The sequence below is a fragment of the Hippocampus bargibanti genome, linkage group LG08, assembly GCF_051943395.1.
Source record: "Hippocampus bargibanti isolate YZ-2025 linkage group LG08, ASM5194339v1, whole genome shotgun sequence".
NCBI classification, from domain to species: domain Eukaryota; kingdom Metazoa; phylum Chordata; class Actinopteri; order Syngnathiformes; family Syngnathidae; genus Hippocampus; species Hippocampus bargibanti.
In genome coordinates this window covers 20,043,039-20,058,849 of record NC_142741.1, presented here as the reverse complement: position 1 = coordinate 20,058,849, position 15,811 = coordinate 20,043,039, and the positions used below count along the sequence as shown (strand labels likewise).

General features: G+C 40.1%; 1 protein-coding gene across 2 annotated transcripts; it reads right to left on the bottom strand.

Moving 5' to 3' along the window:
- Positions 1-4,459: 4,459 nt before the first annotated feature.
- Positions 4,460-15,023, bottom strand: gmppaa (GDP-mannose pyrophosphorylase Aa). Of its 2 annotated transcripts, XM_089003088.1 has the most exons (13): positions 14,909-15,023; positions 13,652-13,749; positions 13,462-13,565; positions 12,202-12,394; positions 12,026-12,085; positions 11,804-11,934; positions 11,623-11,637; positions 9,733-9,867; positions 9,511-9,608; positions 9,393-9,439; positions 9,194-9,286; positions 6,431-6,599; positions 4,460-6,311 (listed from the first exon to the last, which is right to left on the bottom strand). In XM_089003088.1, the coding sequence occupies exons 1-13, from the start codon at positions 14,946-14,948 to the stop codon at positions 6,211-6,213; spliced, it is 1,284 nt and encodes a 427-aa protein (XP_088859214.1). In that variant the 5' UTR covers positions 14,949-15,023; the 3' UTR covers positions 4,460-6,210. The 2 variants fall into 2 exon arrangements, with proteins under 2 accessions (XP_088859214.1, XP_088859215.1); XM_089003089.1 differs by lacking the exon at positions 11,623-11,637 and having other exon boundaries at positions 4,475-6,311.
- Between the last annotated feature and the right edge of the window lie 788 nt (positions 15,024-15,811).

Here is a 15,811-nt window from a genome sequence, read left to right as displayed (position 1 = left end):
TCTGAAAAGTTACATTGGTGGGCGATAATATGCATAGCGCACAAGTTATTCTGAGGCCGGGAAGCTTCACAGGTTGATGGGGTGGAACACACCATACAAAAATGTGGTTTGACAAGACATCTACTTGTATATACAGTGGAAAGTTTGATTACATTCCAGGGGATATCTGCCAAACATCTGCCACGACGGCAGTAGCAAGAGCACCAAACATACTGTGCTCCATATGCTCCAACTTCAACAAATTCAATAAACACAGGTTGGATCATTCTTGAGATAGAAACCATGTACAGTAAAGTCTCGTTATATCGATATTCAAGGGAGTCCGAAAAAAAATCGATATAACCGGGACTATCGATATATCCGACCCTGTTTGCATGTAATTTTCTCCGTGTGTGCATAGAAATAGTATCGATATAACCGGGACTATCGATATATCCGATATCGATATAACGAGACTTTACTGTACCATATTTTCTGGTGTATAAGGTGCACCCAAAAGCCTTTATTTTCTTCAAATGATGACCCTGGGCCTTATAAGCAGCTGTGACTTATATGTGAAGTGATAATGAGCCACAACAGATCTCGCAACAACTATCACAGCTCCATTTCCCCCTGTAGAATAAGTAGTGCGTAACCCAAGCCTCTACAATAGCGCCTATGTGGCCTTATATTTGGAAAACGTTTATATATTTATACATTATACAGTGATACCTCGGCTTACGAACGCTTTAGCTAACGAACTTTTCACCTTACGAACATTAATTAATTAATACATTTAATTTATAAGCGTTAAAGTCGTAAGAATATAATCTTGGCAAACGAACAAGTTTTCGGTAAACACACAGAGCGCTACAATGGCTGGCGTACTGGTTTTCGGCGGAAGAACACAAAACCACACAGTCGAACAGCGCCGCCATGGCTGTCGGAGCACTGACCAAAGAGGGACATTGGATAAAGCGACCCAAAACTGTCATGAAAATTCACTCTGCTAAGAAGTGGAACTAAGTTCAACGAGTGGAAGTTAGTTAGTTCCACAACTAAGTGGAACTAACTTCAACGATGTGAAAAATGTCTCAAATGCGGCCCCCGAAGGAATATTTTGCGGCCCGCGTTGATATGAAAGATTAATGTTAGTGCGGCCCGCATGATTGATATGAATGAAACTTGTGTGTGGTGCTTAACAAGTAGGCAAGATAAGCAATGTTTAGGACAGTTAATGTTCAATATTTTCTTTATGTTAAGAAAGTTAAAGGTTAAAGAACTGTGAATACAGACATTTAAAACTTTATTAAAATAATTAGTTTTCCTGTGTTTTTTTTTTCAGTCGTCTGTAACTGCCTTATGATCATTAAATTATTTTATTTATTTATTACTGGTTCATTTATGTTTTATTCATTTTTCCATGTATTCATTTAATTCATTTTTTTGTGTGTTAAAAATAAATATTTTGAGAACATTGGAATGGTTTATCTGTGATTTTCTTGTGGAAAAACCAATACGGCCCAGCCTCAGCCAGACTCTGCCTCCAGCGGCCCCCGGGTAAATTGAGTTTGAGACCCCTGCTCTACGGATTTCAAGATAATTGCTGAAAATGTGTGCAAAGACAGAACCATATATAAAGTAACTGGAAAGACATAGCACTAAGGGTTTCATTTTTTTCCTCCTTTGTATTTTGCTGATTTTGCAGGGTGAATAAAACAGCTCCGAGCAAAGCATTTGGGTGTCTAACTTTCGTTGCTCTTTCACAACTATATACAAATAAGCATCTGCCAGGGCAACGTGCACTTAGCTAGCGAGCTATGCTAGCAACCTAAAAATGCATTTTCACCAGATGCCACAATTCACAGAACAGCTCGGTTTTATTATTTAAATTCCGAAGCAAGAAAGTGAGTGGTTCTTGCTGGTGTTAAAAGCCCGGACCACAGCCTCCGTCATAAAATCAATAATGTCTGGCCCGCATGCAGAATTAATACATTGGGCAGGAGTCCTGCTACCTGCGTGAGCTAAGTGCTGCCATCTAGAGGATAAATTCGGAACAGCAAATTAGTGTACAGTATGAGTAATTACCCCCGAATTCTCTAAAATGTCAATTTTCGAAAGTGAAGTTAAGTGAATATTCAATATCTATATTCAAAGTCAATTCCATTTTACGGCATACATGAACCAAAACACATGCTTAAGATAGACGACATTAAAACAAAGCACAAGTGAAACCCAGAATGGCTCGCTGAAATGTATTTAAAATAATTGCTGTTATATGAAAAAACCTCCGCCAAGGTTGGGACCCCAACATTTTTAACACACCAAATATGGCCCCCTTTGCAAAACGTTTGGACGCCCCTGCTTTAGGCTGATGTGTTTAGAGCTCAAACGTGTAAGGCAGTGCAGTTTCAAGAAAGTTGCTAGGGGAAGTAGCATTCGTTTTATAGCAGGACATATTTTCATTAATTTCTTTGATGAGATGACAGCTTTATTTTTCCCTTTTTTTAATTCTAATCTAATTTGTAAGTTTTTTTTACAACAATCTTTAGAATGAACTCATATTTCAAGTTACACGGGAAAACTGCACTGTATCATATGAATTAGCATTTAAAGGACAACCGACATCTCCGGACAAGTTGTGTCCATAATTTGTAAAATGGCTTCAAATGACTTCTACTGAGCGTATTTTACAAATATTCCACCGCATATAGCTATATTTTACGTTTTAAGACTCGCGCTGAATATTCAGGAAGTCTTGTTTTTGAGTTGGTGACAAGTCCGTACGTGACGTCACTAAAGGGCCGCCCCTGAACGTAAAAAAGACGCATTGTAGCAGTCCTTCCATCACGTCAATGTATTTTGCTGTACTTGTTTGGTCTGGGGACCTCGTGTTGCACCCAAAAGCCGCCAGAAGGCCAGAAGAGGGCATCCAGCGCCATATAAGGAATTTATCAGCCTGTGTAAACGGAGGTTCATATTCCTAACTGGATGTGTAACAAGAAAGCATATTCTTCGAATCTGAAGCCACTGTTTTGATTCACGAGCAATGCAAGACGTATTAACGTGACGTCACGAACTGTGGGCGGGACTTTCTGAAAATGCCCAATTCGCAGCTAAATTTTTTGCAGATTTTGGACGCTTTAAGTAATTTTTAATTGGTGTTTTGCATTTGACTAAAAATATCATACCGCGTGTTTTGGGTATTTTAGATGGTATAAAAGTTTTTCTGATGTCAGTTAAAAAATAAAAAAGTGACGTCGGTTGTCCTTTAAGACTTAGTGCATCGTGTTTATTTCCGCAACACAAAATGTGCAGTCAATCAAAAAGGATTTTGTAGCAAAAAAAAAAAATACAAATGTTCAGCTTTTACAGTGTATCTTATTCAAAAGTGCAGGCATGAGTCCTGCAAATGTCACACTTGTGATAACATGCCACGGTGTTTGGCAAGGTAATGCAATTTACCAGTCACTTAACAGTTCATCTTTGGCACGCTCATCACTTGGGGGAAATTTCCGTGTTGAATTTGCCAAAAACGCAATGTTTGAGAACCACAAAACCACCTGCTTCACACCTGTTAGGGGAGTGAGGGAACTGCCACTCTTTAATGTTTCACAGTGCAGTTTAGCAAAACATTAGCATTCACTGGCGATGCCTGACAGCCAAATGCTATTTTTCCTCACCATGTGAGCAGGAGATGTCAGTTCCTATTTGACAGCTCATTTGTCAGCCCTTTAGGCTTCTGTTAGGCATCTTCCTCTCACTTGACGCTTATGCAGACCTTCCACCTGCCTTCTCAGGTGGAAATATCCCTGGACCGTCGCCGATAGTCCAACAGGCCTCCCGTGCCAGACATACACACGCTCACGTAGACGTGCAAAGAAACACCTTCTCCTAAGACTGAAGCTGTTTTTTCTCCCTTTTGATTCTTTTCATTATGATTTGCCACTGGGATTGCAGCCAATTATACTTATCACTTAAAACATGTGCTCGTTGAAAAGTGGATTTGCGATTATGCTATAAACAGGCGATAAGAAAAACAATAATTACTAATCCACTATTAATTTGCTGCCTTTGTTAATCTTTTTTAGATGTTTCCCGCTGGTAAACAGTTTTGTATATTCTCCACTTATTTGAAGGGAGTACAGTCGAAAATAAACATGTAGATCTCCCTCCGGTGGATCTTTTTTGACAACTTTTCGTCTCCTTCCCTGAGTGCCTGAGGCGAAGTGCTTGTCTGAGAGAAATTGTTTATGGGTTGCCAAAGTGGACTTTTGAAGTGAATTCAGCAGGTACATGCATTTTATTCCCATCAGCCCTGTGTGTAGCGTTTGATATGCAAACATGATTTCATAAGCCACAGATTTGAGAAATTCTCCAACTATTTTGAAGTCTAACAGACATTGCTTTTTATAGTCAATATGGTCTTTTCCAAAGGGTTGACATGATTTTTAGTGGGGATGGGCAGATCCATTATTAATTGAACCCTAATAGTTTTCTGTATATGAATATATGTGCTGGGGTACGTTAAGTAGTATTGAACAAGTAGATACTCATAAATGATTGTTTAATGTTAGGTAATAGCATTAAGCAACTCAATCATAATAATGGATACAATTTATGTCCGAGGAGTATTTATGGGTGAGAACTAATACTACAAACTAATTTCCTTCTTGTTATTATAATGCCAAGTCTTGGTTTGCATGCTGCAATTGCTGCCATGCAATTCCCTACACACAAATACATGGTGCGCCTCGCCTCTTTCCCCAAGGTCAGCCGCGATTGACTCAAGCTCACCCGCAACCCTAATGAAGACAAGCGTGACACAAAAATGGATGAATGCAACAGTTGCACAAAAGGAAGCTGAACCCTCAATGACTCCCCTTTGAGACACTTTTACCTCCAAGGTTCTAAAGTGCAGTGCGTCTGAACTATTTTACTGACATTATTGTGTTTGACAGGTTGTCCTTTCCTGATATTAATGTGAGCACTTCCATTGTCAAGATGGAAAACAACATTAATGTCTGTCAGAAAAAAATATGGGCACAATATACATCAAACCAGTCTCGTTTTTTCCCCTTTAGTAAAAGGGAAAAACATCAAAAGGAACCACAATGAATTGTCTTTCCTTGAAATTACTGTGACTGTTTCCGTTTTCAAGAAGAAAAACAAATTTAGTGTTCAATGACATTCAGAACGAAAAGAGTCTGTCATAAAAAGTCTGTCAACCTCATTCGGGCCAAGTGAAAAACAAATGAAACTGCAGTCACCTTGTGCACTCATTTGTTTTTAAACCTTGGCCATCCAAAGTAGGATGATGACGATGTTACTATTAACGTCTCCGCAAGTCCCACAACTCTCTGTTGGAAAACCTGAATCACTTTAATGTGCTGTCGTTTTGACACAATCCTCTAGGATGGACTAAGGCAAATGAATTGGCAAGTAAAACTGACGACAGCTCCAACATCTTGATTTCCATTTTTCAATCATCTCGTAAGTATTGAAACGAAAGTGCAGAAGTAATAATGGTGGCTGAAGAGCTTATTAAAGAACGGTAGAAGCTATTATGGTGTATGCGTCGATGGGTACACTTTCTCCGGTGACTGCATATGCTCAATTTAACCAAGTGCTCTTGGTTTTTGACAGTCTTTGCCTTCTGCAATGCACACACAGAAAAAATACATTGCTACTCGATTGCAATTTCAATATCAGGTCTGATTTATTTTGCTGCTAGTCAGTTTTCACGAACACTTAATGTGCTGAAATCTTTTAATCATAGCATGGCCAAAATAATCACCTCAGATTTTTCCCAGTCACTCGTCAGTATTTGTTATATACTTACAATTACTTGCAGTGGACTGTGTATTCTGTCCTTGGCAAAACACAAAGTGCTCATCTATAAAACGTTTTTTACATCATATTAACATCCACCTAATACATAACTCTTGCACTGACAGTAATTTAAGAGTTGGCTAAAGTTAATAACTTTGGCCTCTGACAGCACTTTTCAAGGTGAATCAACATGTGTGATTGCTCTTTCTTTAATACCTCTGTCACTCAGTGATGCATAAAGCTTTGAGGACAAACACATAAAAATCTATCTTTCAAAACAGCTTAATAAATGTCCCATATCTTCATTCCTGACATGTTATATACAGTTACCCAGAGGTGCGTGTAGTGTGTGTCCTTCACCACTGACACAGAGAGGAAATACAGCTCGAGGGAGATTAGCTAGAGAATAATTTGGTTCTTGAAGCTGCGGTTGAGGTCTTTGTGTGGCAGGACAATAGAGTTGAGGATGATCACCTCTCTGGGAATTGACACATTACAACCTGTGGGTGAATATGAAAAGGACAAGCTAAGAAAGATATGAAAACGACAAGATCAAAGGGGTAGGGGGAGAGTGAAACGAAAACAACAAATGAACAACCCAAACATTGAGGAATTTCACCAAGAATAGTGATGGACGGTGTGAGTTTCCCTTCTCTGAAGAGGGTCTCACTGTCGATCTTTGAGTACGGGTCATTGGGGTTTGGGTCGCTGGGAGTTCCTTCGACTCGCGCCCATTTGCCGATTGTGCTATCCCATCCTACAATGCTGTGGAGGACGCAGCAGTGGTCCTGGAGGGAAAATAGAGATTTAAACGTCAATAATTAAACGGCAAGCCATTTTGAATGGAAAAACAAATAGAATGCATTCATTATAACTGGAGGACATTTCAGCTGCATGAAAATGGGAAGTGACATAATAATTGGATGAACAACATTTAATCATTTTTTTTTTTTAAATCAGAACTATTGGGAAGATGTGCTGCCCGTGATTGTTCTTCTTCTTCTTTTCCTTTCGGCTTTTCCCTTGAAGGGGTCACCACAGCGAATAAGTGTCCTCCATCTTCAGAGGCTTGATCTGCATGTTTGTTTTGGCCAAGCTTTTACGTCGGATGCCCTTCCTGACACAACCCTCTGTATTTATACAGGCTTGGGACTGGCACAAGAAGACTTATGTCCCTTTGTGGCTACAGAAGAAGCAACTCTAAATTATTATCTCTTTCCCTATATTACATCACAATTATTGTTCGACAGTATATATATTGGAGAGAAAGAAAAAAAGGTATTATGCTAACAGTGTCTCATCTTTGTCATTAGTCTAAATAGCACCATTGTTTTCCTTGCGTCTTCATTTACGATAGTCTCGTGCTCGACTGTACTTGTTCATTTGGACATGATGTTTTTGTCTTTGCTCTCAGGCCATTCAGCAATTTTGTTATTGGGCAAAAAGGACAGCGTGGCTGGCCTGCCGTGAGCTTCTTGCTTGTGTTTGTGTTCTCCACACTTATGAGCGATGTTTTTGCTTTGCCTGTCAAGTCAGTTGCATAACGATGACAAAACACTACAAAAGTTGTTCAAACTGGTCGTGAAATCACAACAGTTTAAAGTGGGGTTGAGATATAAGAGCTTTGGGGAGAGAGAGAGAGTGTGTGTGTGTGTGTGTGTGTGTGTGTGTGTGTGTGTGTGTGTGTGTGTGTGTGTGTGTGCGTGTGTGTGCGTGTGCGTGCGTGTGCGTGTGTGTGTTTGTCAAAGTCACATTTGCAAATAAGGGACTGCGTAAATCCTCGAGGAGCTTTGCTGTTTTGAAAGGTTTCAGGTGCAGTCGATATTTTATAACTAAATCGCAAGATACACAGAGCTACAAAAAACAGCAAAAGATATTTGTTATTTGCATCAGGTTAGTAAGGTTAGTAATACAGTGAGACCTCGGTTCTCGACCATAATCCGTTCCAGAACCCTGTTCGAAAAGCGATTTGTTCATCCGCAGGTGGACGGAGGAAGTCAATTTATTGTTTGGCAGCAGAGTCCCCTTCCATAAAAACCTCGGGAGCTCTTCTGTCTGAGGGGTGCTCACACGTTCAAATCTCTTTGCTACGGATGACTCGGCTACAGGATGTTCTTTTCTCTTAAAATATCTATCCAATGACACTTGCGCTCACTCCCAGAGCCACATCACTAGATTGCACAGCCTCCTTATTCTTTAATATCGTACTGATCGTAGATTTCACCATGCTGTATTCCCTACCAGGGGTGATCAATACGTCGATCGACCAATCGATCTCCATGGTACTATTGGTAGATCGCAAGACAAGGTAATGTGACATTGTCAGGAACTGACACTTAACAAATCAAGTGGAGTTCTTTTGAAAAAAACTCGACGTCAGCCAATCAGCCATCCCTTTATTTGATTGATACACCGGACAACCAATCAAATGACATCTCATTGAGAGACTCACTGCGAGCTCAAACAATGGCCCTTCGTTGCAAAGTGAACAAGGATGTCGTTAGTTACATCCTAATTTTTCGCTCGGTTTTCCCCTTAAACGTAAGATAGAGTATAAAAAAAGTGGAAGAGCTGGAACAAGTAAGAACAAAAAACGTATCACTTTCATACGGAATGAGAGGATGCCTTTTTTTCACGATGACATTTTCAAGTGCGGTTGTCTCGCCTGCCAGTTATCAGAGTGAACTCAGGTAATGGCAAACAATTGACATACGTAATTATGTTGTGTTGTGCAACATATGCGGATATACATCAACATAAATTGCAATAATCATCACTATATTTCTCAATAAATATAATGAGTTGATCATTTTACTTGGTCATTTTGAAAGTAGCTCCCTTGCTGAAAAAAGTGTGAGCACCCTTGCCCTAGCCAGATCAGACACTCGCACACCTGCTTCATATTTTGCTATTATTTCTTTCTTAAATGCAATAGTTGTACGCACTACTTTTCTTTTTTCACTTGTAGCAGCACTTACTCTCTTTGGAGGTATGATTAGGGGCTAAAACTCTTCGTACACCTATATTAAACGCGAGAGCAAAACGCAGCACGTCCGCAAGCGACAACAGTTGGTCACGAAGAGAGCGATACACCCATACGCCGCTCAGCATCCCACCGTTGCGTACGCACTCACGTGTCGTACCGGCGTTCGAAATCCGATTGTTGTTCGAACTACGAAGCAAGAATTTCTCAAATATTTTGTTCAGACTCCGATTTGTTCGAACTGTGAGTCGTTCGAAAACCGAGGTTCCACTGTACATCCAAAAATAGTCTCTGGTCAGTATAACTCAACTGGAAGGTGATAACATGAAGCACTTTCTCTAAAACCTGCAATAGAGAAGCCACTCTTTATCAACCTCAAACTGACTTGGAAGAGCTCACCTGTAGAGTTGCACCATGGAGGATAATGGATTCCCGAACTCTAACCCCAGCACCAATAGTAACACCAGTACCAATGGTGACATTAGGACCCAACTGCATGGCGACAATAGATAACATTGCAATTATCACTTTCGTTTCATCCGATCTCAACATCAGGTGCTTGTGTATTCATGAAATAATAATGTTGACTGACGCTCACCACAGCTGTGGGATCAATGTTGGCAGTAGGGTGGATATAAACATTACCTAGACAACAAGAAGACTTTGGATCAGTGCTAAGTTTGAAACCAATGATGCAACATGGCAATGAGCTGTACCGCTTATTTTGGGACCCCCTTCTTTATTTGAGGTCAGTCTTTCCGGATGGGATTTATTATACTGATTGAGGTATAATCGACTTGCATAAATTGCAGACCTTTGGAAGAAAACAAAAATCACAATCATATTAGACACGTTTTCCCAGTTGGACTCTGATGATCAAAAAACAAACAAACTGACAAGCATGGTGTAGACGAAGATTTGGTTCATACTTCACTCACCCAGCCGACTTTATCTGGCTCCAGAATCGGAGTGTTTTATAAACGTAGAGTTTTCCTAGTCCAGCCAGGGCGGTGAAAATGTCTTGCTCCAACCTGATGGCTTCTGCTCTGTGCCAGCCGTTGTTTGTTTCCTCTCTGCCAGGGACAAAAACTTGACTGTAGTCCTTTGATTACAGGATGGAATTTCTCATACACTTGTAACGCAATGAATGAGTCTCCAGGATGAAACAATATCCACACACTCAGTAAAAATTGATTCTGATGAGTTAATGCAGAGCGTTTTTCAGCCAACTCAACTAAACTCTAAAACGGTCTGGTTTTTTTTTTCAATCAAATTAGGATTTACTTTTTGGGTTAGCAAAAAAAAAAAACAGTTGTTTGAAAAGCCAATGCACTTTGGTGACAAACGCACATAACAGCTAATCATCTGCTTTTCTGTGGTGATTGTCCTCATTTTGAGAGGGCTGCAGCCTTTCACCGCATCATTATGTGTGCTACCCACTACATATACAAGACAGTATCACTTTGTTGAGGGTACAATGAAAATCCTAAAATATTTTGAATGACAGAATATTTGTCAAGAGTTCCGTCTAAATTTAATATTTTATCTATGCAATCCCTTGGAATTATCACCTGAACCCTCCCAAAAATTCATCAAACACTCTCTAAACCAGCACTCACTCTTGAATGCAAGCCTGATCAGAGTTAAAACGCATCACTTGTCAGCTCTGGGTTCATACCTAAGCCGATCCTACAATTGATCAAAACCTTAAGTGAATGGCTATCCATACTAATCAGTATCTCTCTCAAAGTGTATTGTGAGAGCCGAGAGATGAAACAGAGTGTTGAATATTGATGAAACGAACATGTTTAAGGATTCCACCCATAATGGGAGATTTACCAAAGGAGGAGGTATAGTTGGAGGCAAAGTCATCCCTATGAGATGTTGCCTTGCATCCACTTTCATTACTTAGAAGTTCACGATCAGAAATTGTGCTGATTCAGAGCAAATTTTTAAGTAGGTGGATTGTAGCCTGGTTAAGTATGCAGTACGGCGTGCAAAGCCTCAGGACTTTGGGCCACAACATCGAGTGCACAAAATACAAATAAAGTAAAAATTAGAACTTCTAAATTCAACAAAAACATATCCAGTGTATTTTTTGCCCCCATCTATGAGTGAACGGAGTACAGTACAAGGTTTTTTTTTCTCTACACTACATTCAAAACTAATATTTACTCTACAAAGTTCAAGGGTAAGTAATTGTTTGACCATGCGCAGAATGTTCCCAATGCAGCGGTACTATGTGCGGAAAGGACAAAAAATAAATACATAATGACAATCATGCTTAAATCTGAACTACTTAATTTTTCCATGGCTCACATCCACAGGACAATTTAGCCTAATAAAATGTATCATGGATAAGTAACACAAGTATCATAGGTTTGCCATCTTTAAGACTTGTTTCCAGTTATAAGATGGGTGCATACATTTTGTCATGGGATCAAATTAGAGAATTTGCCCCTTCTAAGCAAAGCGAGCATGATTCTTTTTTTTTTCGCTGAAGCATGATCCTGAGCAATTGTCCTGCATTTGTTTTGAGGATCTGGTGGCGGTCAGACTAAGCCAAGAGGAAAAGTTTTGAGAGGCTTAAAACGGTTAGTGGAACACCAAAAACAAAAAAATTACTGATGCCTGTTTTCATGAGGACTGCACTATAATGTTTCACTGAAACATTGATTCACAAAAATAAAATAAAAACATGGGACAGCAAAAGAAGAGCAGGAACAGCCATCACAAAGCATCCTATGCGAACTCAAGACACTTTTGCCAGGTAATTCACGCCAACCTATTAGTATTCTACAACCACACAATGCAGGAAACCCACTTACCCATCGTATGGAAAACTGATGATTGTGTGGGAAAACACAAAATCATAGCAGGGAAGGAAATGCAAAGAGACAAATTAAGACAACCAAAATCATAACGCAAACAAATAATGGCACACACATACAGACACACATGTAGACACACAAAGCCCACGGATCCCAGCCAGGCGGTTCCGCAACTCACAGCAACATGTCTTGTTGATTTTTCTGGAAGACTGCTCCAATATGTTGGAATATCTCAGGATTAAAGAGGTAGATGCCACAGTTGATGATGTCACTCACAAATGTGCTTGGTTTTTCCACATAATGCAACACCTAATGAGTAAACAAACCTGTTCAGCTTGGGAGCGCAAAGAGTGATGGGTGGATGAGTATGTATGGAAAATAAATCATGGAGGTCATGTACCTCATTTGTTTCCTCATTTTCAACTATACAGCCGTAATTCAGGGATTGTTTCCTGTTCGCCTGGAGAAGGAAATTGCACATTTGAAATCTGAATATCCAAATAATAACACATGGTCTGCAACTCCACAACATTATATAAAAGTGGTGACAAAAAAAAGTTTGGTGACAAAACTCACTGTTGTTCCAAGCAGAACAAAACTGCTTGGTTCTCCGTGTTCTTTCTGGAAGCTTAGCATCTCTGTCAGTGGAAAGGCGGTGCACACATCAGCATTAAGAACAAAGAAAGCCTGGGGGCCACCAGCGATGATTTGATCTCTGAAGTGATAGATGCCGCCACCAGTACCCAGGGCTGCATATTCTTGCAAATACCTGCAGTGCACAAGAAAAGCTGTGCTGTGGTTAGTATGCCAGGCTGAAAGGCTGAAGGAGGAGGTGAACTGGCCAAGTGCTTCAGGCGATGAATGGCTAATCCGTTGTGCTGTGCATGCATGCGTTTGAATCCCATCCTTGTCAAAGTTCCTTGTTTGATGTTTAATTTGCAGATAGACTGTAATTTGCTGGTCTGCCTTTTTCCAAGTCACAGTTCTTCAGAACACATCCCAAACAGTGTAATAAGGTAGCATTAGTACCGTAACAGATACATGCTCTTCGCAAGATCTTTCTTTTGGCTTGAAGACCTGAAGATATGAGAATCGAAACACAAACAAGGTGCTCTTGACCAGCCCTTAATGTAAATGCATGCTGGTAACCTGAACATTTCAATTTTTTTTGTTTTGTTTTATCAATTGATATATTTCACGGCCAAATTCTATTGAATTAACGGAAAGCCTAGTGGGTTCTGCTGATTAGTTTACTGTTATTTACCATTTGAATCGCTGGTGAACGGCAATGCAGTGTCGCACATGTAGTAGTGAATCAAAAATGCCATGCTTTATCAAATTGACTTTCACAACAAAAACATATTTCCAGGTATGTATCTGGATTAAGCAAGACACCGAGCCAACCCAATTGAATATATTAATTGTATAATGTACAGTATATAGTGTTGTACAATAATATGTGATATTATTTCATACGCACTTCAAATGTGGAAAGTCTCCGAACTACACCAGTGCAGCTATTGATTAGTTTTGCGTGCAAGGGACCATCGCCTGGTATGCATTTGAGAGTCACCGCGTCAATATATTTTGGCAATTGCACAGTGCAGTCATGTTTAGCCAAGTCGTTTGGAACACAATGGACCTTTGTGGTTTACAGTTTACGTGCCACCTTCATGTTAGTACTGTACTGCATGTTTTCTGTTCATGAAGTAATGTTTTAGTGTGTGTCATCGCCAAACCGTGCCACAAATTGTTCATTATTATAGGTTGTATTTTGAGTTATGAAACAAATTTAACAAGGGTTCAACTTGTGTCGTGGTTTAAAATTCTGTTTACCTTATGGAAATTTTAAATTCCTGTTGAGCATTTGAAAGAAATCTTGTGAGCTCTTCATTTGGCTGGTAAAATCCAATAAGCAGGATCTCCTTCATATTTGGCAGCTTTTGTGAAAAAACACAAAAACACGTTGACAAGCAGAAGACTTCCACCACTCGGAATGCTGCCATAAACTTGGCAATGGATTCACCTTGGCACATGCTTCGATGTGATGCTGCAGCATGGGTACACCAGCTATTGGAAACAATGGTTTGGGAACTTCAAATGACAGTGGCCTAAACCTCGTGCCTGCAAAATAACATATCACACTGAATTAAACACAGTAAGAAACGTATGTCTCGTAGTAGCTTCTATTTGAATACGGCAGTTGGATCTCTGGATCTCTTGCACTTGGATCCCTCTCATGTGTGTGAATGAGAGGGATCCAAGTGCAAGAGTGATGCTACAGGGGGAAGAGATAAAGAAGGTGGAGGATTTTAAGTACTTGGGGTCAACTGTCCAGAGCAATGGAGAGTGTGAAAAAGAGGTGAAGAAGCGTGTCCAGGCAGCCTCGAGCAAAATGTCAGGTGTGATGTGTGATAGAAGGGTTTCAAACCGTGGTCAGACCAGCCATGATGTTTGGACTGGAGACAGTGCCACTAAGAAAAGACAGGAAGCAGAGCTGGAGGTAGCAGAGCTGAAGATGTTGAGGCTTTCTTTGGGAGTGACCAGGTTGGATAGGATCAGGAATGAGTACATTAGAGGGACAACTCATATTAGAGGCTTTGGAGAGAAAGTCAGAGAGGCCAGACTGAGATGGTTTGGACATGTCCAGAGGAGAGCGAGTGACTATATCGGGAGAAGGATGCTGAGCCTTGAACTGCCAGGCAGGAGACCGAGAGGAAGACCGAAGAGGAGGTTTATGGATGTGGTCAAATAGGACATGAAGGTAGCTGGTGTGCGAGAAGAGGATGCACAAAACCGGGATAGATGGAGGACATTGATTCGCTGTGGCGACCCCTGAGGGGAAAATCCGAAAGGAAAAGAAGAAGTTGGATCTCTGGAGTGTCTCTTTTTATATTATCATGCGGTTGAACATGGTAATAACCCGTATATTTTGCGGACTCCATTGCATTCTGATCATTTTAATGTAGCGTAATATCGCTTTAAACGATAGAAAAGTAAACAAACTAACAGGCGTCTTGTATTTCTGATAGCAAGTAAGGTATTGTTTACACACACACGTATTAACAAACTAAAACCGGCGGTGTTATATTCCCCTAGGCGGCTAGTCTTCAGATTATTATTATTTCGTCACATTTTAAATGTTATAGTTGCTCGTGTTCCGCCACGTCAGCTAAATCTAACCTGATAGAGGCAATATTGAGTTTTAGCATTAGCATCCTAATAGCCCTTAAATTACAAACCACTGACAGACTCTAGAAACAAGACAGGATGTTATTCTCACCTTTCTGAGGCCCTCCTATTAGAATGACAGCCTTCAGCATTTTGAACAAAATTCGATTCGATTCTGCACTCGAGAAATGTCGAATATACACACTGCAGAAACTCCGATGGTTGACTTCCGCATATAAATGTGACGTAAAAACTATGCCAAAACCAGAAAAGGAGTATATTGGAGTGCATTTGGATTGGATTGCATTTACTCTACCTTGATTAGTCTCGCAGTGGAATCTGAAATTATAATTACCTGGGTATCAAAATGCTTTATGAGTTTTAATACCAGAGGCCAAAATTGTAATTTTAAAAATGTTACTCGGTCCCATTCTCCTCATTTGCAGTTTATACGATTAAGAGGACACTTATTTTCAACATGGTTCCAAGCACGAAGAGAATAACTCCTACACGACCATAAATTAATTATATCATGTATGTACTGTATTTGCTTCCATTAAAAATTTAAACTTGAAATGGATAGGTGGAATATACTGAATTGCCATCGTGCTCGTTTAAGTGAGGTTGAACAACAATACATTATACATTTCAGTCTTCTGACATTTCTTTTATGCAGAGAATACTTTTTTTATCTTTTCATCCTCCCCCCTTTTTCAATTTTGCTGCTATAGATAGCAAATTTCCCCATCGTGGGACTATTAAAGGCTTTCTGATTCTGAGTACCACATCCCAAATTGGGATGTGGTACTACAATTGGGATTCCCAATAGTACGTCTGTGTAAGCTCTCAGTCGTACAGGAGTGGTCCATCGATGAGAAGGTTTCTTCAGCCGTCATCTGTACAAAAGTGAAGGTTTCGGACGTTTCGCCTCCTATCCAAGAGGCTTCGTCAGCGAACTACAGTTCGCTGACGAAGCCTCTTGGATAGGAGGCGAAACGTCCGAAACCTTCACTTT